At 64.1% G+C, this 6,077-nt stretch overlaps 1 protein-coding gene across 1 annotated transcript; it reads right to left on the bottom strand.

Moving 5' to 3' along the window:
* Positions 1-336: 336 nt before the first annotated feature.
* Positions 337-5,871, bottom strand: LOC127019358 (Krueppel-like factor 2). The gene is given in 6 exon segments (XM_050901362.1): positions 337-771; positions 3,416-3,638; positions 4,494-4,637; positions 4,640-5,137; positions 5,140-5,470; positions 5,735-5,871. Coding segments are annotated over 5 exon segments (1,242 nt in total). The 5' UTR covers positions 5,828-5,871; the 3' UTR covers positions 337-771; positions 3,416-3,462.
* Between the last annotated feature and the right edge of the window lie 206 nt (positions 5,872-6,077).

The following is a 6,077-nucleotide window of genomic DNA, read 5'->3' as shown; positions in this document are numbered from 1 at the left end:
TCAGGCACCAGCTTGGCTTCTCCAGAGCATCCCCCTCTCCTCTCCAGCATAGCCACGGCGCAGGACACACTGCTAGTGCCATGTCTCCTGCAAAGCAGGGTCCCACCTGGTTGACTGGTGCGTTTTGGGTCCCCGCATGCCCCTGCCAGGCCAGGGCAAAGGACTTTCCAGCTGACTGTGGGCGCACAAACCGCAGGCAGGGATTGCACCCCAGCCCTGCCTTCCTCAGTGCTGCCGAGGGTGTTTTCTTGCTGCCCTCATCGCTTCGCAGGGCAGGTTTTGCTGGGGACAGGACTGGGCTCCCTCCTCCAACGGAGAGTGCGTCTTGGCCCAGGCAATTGGAAGAGGGTGTTTTTTATTAACAACAAATTAACCATAATTGCCTTTTCCACTACAGCCGCTCCTCCCCCAGGTGAGGTTCGCAGCCATGCCAGTCCATGCGACCGCCATGCCCCATCGTGTGCCCAAAGGAGTGCCTTGCCCCAGGCCTGGGGGAGCAAACCTGGAGCAGCTCTGCCCAGAGAAGGAGCCAAAGCGCCTTCCCCTGCTCTTGCCTCCATGTAAGGCAGCGGCAGCAGAGCCGGACCTCGCTCCCGCCCTGGCACAGCAATGATGAAAGGCGAGGAAGAACTGGTTTGTGCTCTGATCTCAGAGCTGAACCTCAAAACAGCCGCGGACCGTCACTCCAGCTCCCAGGGTGCTTAGGGAGGACAGGACAGCAGAGCCAGCCTTTCCAGTGGGACGGGATGGTTGGAGAAATTCATCGTTCCCCTGGAAATAAAAATAATAATCATAATAAAAACACAAAGCCAGAGATTACTTATATGCACACAAACACACAGGCACGCACTCTCTCCCCATCTGGCTTTGCCAGCCTGACTCATCGCTAATTCAAACAGCCCACACCTTTCCCTCTCCTTCTCCCTCCATGTGACGTTTTGAACGAGTCTCCGGGGAAGAGGCAGCAGTTTTGCTCCGGCCACCCCGCCAGTGTCAGACCCTCGCCGTTGGGTACCGGGGATCCCAGGAGTGAGACACCCCTGGTACCCCATCACAGGTCACTTGTGTCCCTGCATGGTCACCCCCACGCAGGCACCTCTCAGAAAGTGGGGCAAGCAGAGGGTGGAGGCAGCTGTGGAAAGGACAAGTGATTGAGCCTGGTGGATCTGTGACACCTGTGGATGCAGTCCCGTGGTCCCATGCCTGGGCCTGCAGGCAGGACATGATGTCCCAAGCTGCTGCCAACCTGCCTGGAGACACCCACTTTTTTGTACCTGCTCAGGGCAGACCCCAAGGCTGGGTGCTGGCCCTGGGACACTGAGCCCAACCCCAAAACACCAGCTGCCCCTCAAGGGGACACCAGCCCAGCTCTGCCATTCCCATCTCTTTTTCCAGCTCGACTCTCTGCAGCTGCAAGCAGGAAACAGGGAAGGAGCGGGATCAGCCCTGCCCAGCCCATGTTGGCAGCACAGCTACATCCCATTTCCGCTTGCGGGGCGAGGAGCCCCAGGGCATCCCCCAGCCCTGGCCGGCCGCCGGGGCTTGCGGCAGCGAGCACGGGAGGAGGAAGCCACCACCACCACGGGCCAGGGCACCGCACAGCCCGTACGGCACACTCCCTGCGTGCCAGCATGGTGTCAGGTCTGGACAAGCCCCGGCCTTCAGAGGGATGCGTGCATCACGGGTAATCAGCCGTGGGAGGGAGGGAGGGATGGAGCCAGACCTGCTTGCTGAGCTCGGGACTTGCCAGCACGTTTGTGCTGAGTCACCACCTATTAACGCAGGGAAACCTCAGCACCTGAACCCCGCCAAGCTGCTGGGCCACCCCCGGGAGGACAGCAGGGACAGCACACAGGACCAGGCGCCCGCCACCAACCTCCCGGTTGTGACCACAAGGCCAGTGCTGCAGAGGTCCCGCTGCAGGGGACAGGACCGCTTGGCAAGAGGATGGGGCCAGCGAGTCTCCCGGTACAGTTTCGGCTGCCGTTCCCCTCGGGGATGACTCACCGCAGGACCAGTCACGCCATCCCAGTGCTGCAATTGCCCCATCTGCAGATTAGGGAAACTGAGGCACAGGGAAGTGGGGTGACTCAAGAGCTGTTGCACAGGAGATGCTGCTCAGATGCCGAGGCTTGGGCGTTCCCCATCGATCCTCCGCAGCTAACTTAAGCAGAAATGAACATCGATGTAAATATTTACTGACAAGTGAGCCCAGCCTCACCCTCTCCTCTTAGAAGAAAGCTTTAAAGTAAACTCTCCTGGTTCTTTCATGTTTACATCTTGTTTATTTATTATACAGCAGATCACAATATTTCAACGGTTTGCATATAAAGAAAAGTAACATTTCAGAGTGCGAGAGACCTAACGTGCCCAAGCAGAGAAATGTTAATTAACAATATACACAGACGGGAACAGTGCACTTCCCAAAGCCGAGACTCATCTGTTTTCCCAGCTGGAAGAAAAAAATATATTAAAAAAACAGAAACATTATATATTACTGCTTTGTTTAATTTACAACTTGCTTTGCAGAAGCTGCACATAAAAAGACTCATTTTCTTTTGAGTTCTCTTTTTTCCCTCTACGAAAGTTTCAAGTATAGCAGAGACCTGGGCATTCATAGCTGGACTCACTGTCCTTTACACACTAAGTTTAAAAAAGCAGCATGGGGAAGGCAGCTGCAGCAGTACCTGGTGTCATCCTGAGGGGAAGAACAAGACAAATGAAAGCAGACAAGAGCCAGGAGAGCCATTTTAGGCTCCCGAGCAGAAAACTGTGGGAACAGCCAGGACCAGACTGTCCAGCGGGGTCCCAAGCTGGCGACGGGAGCATCCCCGCTCCCTGTGCAAGGTCACACTGTGCTGCCAACCCCTGCAAACCTTTATAGCCACGAGCCAGTCAGGTCCCACCCTTGCCCCATCCACTCTGGGCTTCTGGGTGAGGAGGTTTGTTCTGATGGCCACAACCGAGAAGACCAGCAACCCACTTCTCAGCGCCACAACCCATGCACCCAGCGGGCACGGGTCTCCGGCCAAAACCTGGCCAGAGTCAGCCACCACAGTCCCTGGAGCCAGGGGGGTGCCAGAATTCAGGGGGAGAAGGTTAAACTGATGGCAAATACAAGCCAGGAGCTCTGGGGACAGATCCCTGCTGCACCAGCCTCCCCACTCACTTGGTGCCTGGCTGGGGGGGACCCTCCGGGCACGGGGAGCTGAGTGGTGATGCCTGGGCAGGGGCTGGAGACACTTCTTGCAGCTTTGCTCCCCATCTACACCCCAAAGCAGCTCTTCCCCACCACTCGGCTGGGCCCAGCTCTCACAGCAGGGGCAGGAGGAGAAAACTAGTTATCAACTACAAGCGGAGAGGGCTGGGCGGCTGGGCTGCTCCCCAGTGCCATCCCCAGCCCAACGCTATTTACACGGTGAGCTGACTCCAGGGACACCAAGTCTGGCCGTGGCCCGCCGCTCACATGTGCCGCTTCATGTGGAGGGCAAGGTGGTCGGAGCGGGAGAAAGCCCGCTCACAGAGGTGACACTGGAAGGGCCGGTGCCCCGTGTGCTTGCGGTAGTGGCGGGTCAGCTCATCGGAGCGGGCAAATTTCCAGCCACAGCCTTCCCAGGTGCAGTGGTAGGGCTTCTCGCCTGCAGAGGAAAGGGGGTGTCAGTGGGCTTGGAGGTCCCCATCCTCCCTATGCCTTCACCCTGGTGCTCCCCTGCCCAGCACCCCCTTTTTGGGAGGGATCCCTGCCCACCACCCTTAGGAGAGGGGAGCCCTGCTGTGTACTCGTCCCCTGCACACCTCTGCCTGACCCACCTTTCCTTTTGTCCCCTATCTTCCTGCCCTTCCCCATGTGCTCCACTATCCCATGTGCCCTGCATGGGACCCATCCTCTGGGCACCCCTGCCCCACTTCAAACTGTGGGTGCTCCCTTGCCCGTCCCTGCTGTGGGGCTGCACCACGTACCCTGTCCCAGCTCTGCCAGGGGTCTCACCATACAACCCCAGTCTGTCTCCCCGCTCTGTTCACCCCCAGCCCAGCTGGGGGGGGCTTCTCCATGTGCCCCCATGCCCAGCCCCTTCAGGCACCCCTGGGCCCTGAGGTCGGGGTGGGGTGTCATGGGGGTGGTCTCGCTGTGTGCCTTGGTCCCCGTGTGCCCCTGACCAGCCCCACCACGGGGGTCCTGCTGAGCACTCCCGTGGGCATCCCGCCCCACACGCAGGACCCCTCCGTGCAGCCCCATGCTGGCTGCAGGGTCTCTCTGGGTGCCCCCACCCGGCCCCACCACGGGGACCCTCCGTGCGCCCCCGGACTGACCGCAGCGGTCTTCTCCGTGCGCCCCTGGTGCCACCTCCCCCGGTGCCCCTCCACAGCCCCGGGAACGACGCCGGAGCGGGCTCGCAAGTCTCACGGTGCGCTCCGTTACCCCCACCCGGGACCCTTTGCGCACCCCCCCCCCCCCCCCGCGTGGCCGCCCCTCCCCCCCGGCGTGCCCTTACCCGTGTGGGTCCGCATGTGCGCCTTGAGGTGGGAGCTCTTGGTGTAGGTCTTGCCGCAGCCCGGGTATTCACAGTTGTGCGTGGCCGTCCGCTTGCGCGCCCACGAGCGGCGGCCGCGCTTGGGCTTGCAGTCCTCGGGGGGGCCCCGGCCGGGAAGTACTCCAGCACCGGGGAGTTGGGCGGCGTGACCAGCAGCCCGGGCAGCCCCGCCGGGCCCGGCCCCGGCCCCTTTAGGGGCTCCCTGAAAACACTGAAGTGTCCATGAAACTGCGGCGGCGGCTGGGGGGCGAAGTGGGGCGCGTAGCGGTGCGGGGCCACGGCGTAGTGGGGCGGCAGGTCGGCCAGGAGGTGGGGGTCGGCGCCGGGCAGCGGCTCCTCGAGGGGCCCCAGGCGGCCGTGGGCGAAGCCCGGGTAGGGCAGCGGCGGCCCCGGCACCGGTCCCGGCCCGGAAGCCGGCGCCACGCGTGGCTTGTGCTCGCCGCCGCCCGGCCCCAGATACTCGGCGGCGGGCAGCCCCAGCATGCAGGCCCGCTCCTCCGGCTGCTCCTTCTTGATGCGGGGCCCGAAGGGCTGCGCGGGGTCCAGGGGCAGCGGGCGGGCCAGGGCCGGGTGCAGGGGCGGGTGGTGATGGGGGTGGTGGTGGGGGGGCCGCCGGGCACCCGCAGCTCCGTGTACTCCCTCCGTTGCAGGTCGCAGTGGCCGGGCAGGTCCGGGGTGAGCAGCTCGGCCACGTAGCTGTGGCCCTGGCCCTCGGGGTAAGGCGCCGGGAACTTGCCCGGCGTGGGGTAGGAGCCGTCGCTGTCGTAGGTGGTGCCGCAGCTCTCGGGGGTCTCGGGCAGGGGGTAGTTGGGGCCGGGGCCCGGCGGCCCCTGCCCGCCGCTGCTGGTGTGCGCCAGGATGAAGTCCAAGTCCACGAACTTGCCCAAGTCGTCCTCCTCCCGCTTGACGGCGGCCGCGCCGTCCTGCTGCAGCATCCTCTGCGGGGAAGAGGGGCGTCAGGACCGGCGGGGAGACGGCTGCGGCGGCGCCCGCCGCTCGGGCACCGCGGTCCGCGCCTCCCGCTCGGGGCGGCGGCTCCCCCCAACCCGTCCGACGGGTCGGCACCGCTCCGGCTGCGCCGCCCCCGGGGCGCCCTCCGACGGCGGGACGGGGGCCGCCCCCACCAGCCGAGCTGAGCCCCAGCCCGGGACGCTCTGCCCCGTACCCCCCTTGCCGCCCCCTCCCCGGTGCCCGGTGCTTACGTGGAGCATGTCGGCGGGCCGCTCCTCCAGCGGCAGCAGGTTAGCGAAAGTGGAGATGGAGGGCAGGGTGCTCTCGTCCACGGCCGCCGCCATGGCGGGCCGCACGGGGGAACCGGGGCGGTCTGGGGAGGGGGGGCGGGGGGCGGGACGCGGTGCGCGGAGCCCGGCACCGCTCCGCTCCCCGCGGCGGCGGCGGCAGCGCTGCTCTGCGCCGCCCCGCGCTCCTAAGCTGTTAACAGCATGGCTGCGCCCCTATTGGCCCGGTCTCATTGATATTCACCGCCGCCGCCTCCCATTGGCTTTCCTATCTCCCGAGCCACGCCCCCTCTCCTGGGGCTGCCCC

The sequence above is a fragment of the Gymnogyps californianus genome, chromosome 8, assembly GCF_018139145.2.
Source record: "Gymnogyps californianus isolate 813 chromosome 8, ASM1813914v2, whole genome shotgun sequence".
NCBI lineage: Eukaryota > Metazoa > Chordata > Aves > Accipitriformes > Cathartidae > Gymnogyps > Gymnogyps californianus.
The sequence above is the reverse complement of the archived record's forward strand: the minus strand, read 5'-3'. Positions and strand labels throughout refer to the sequence as shown.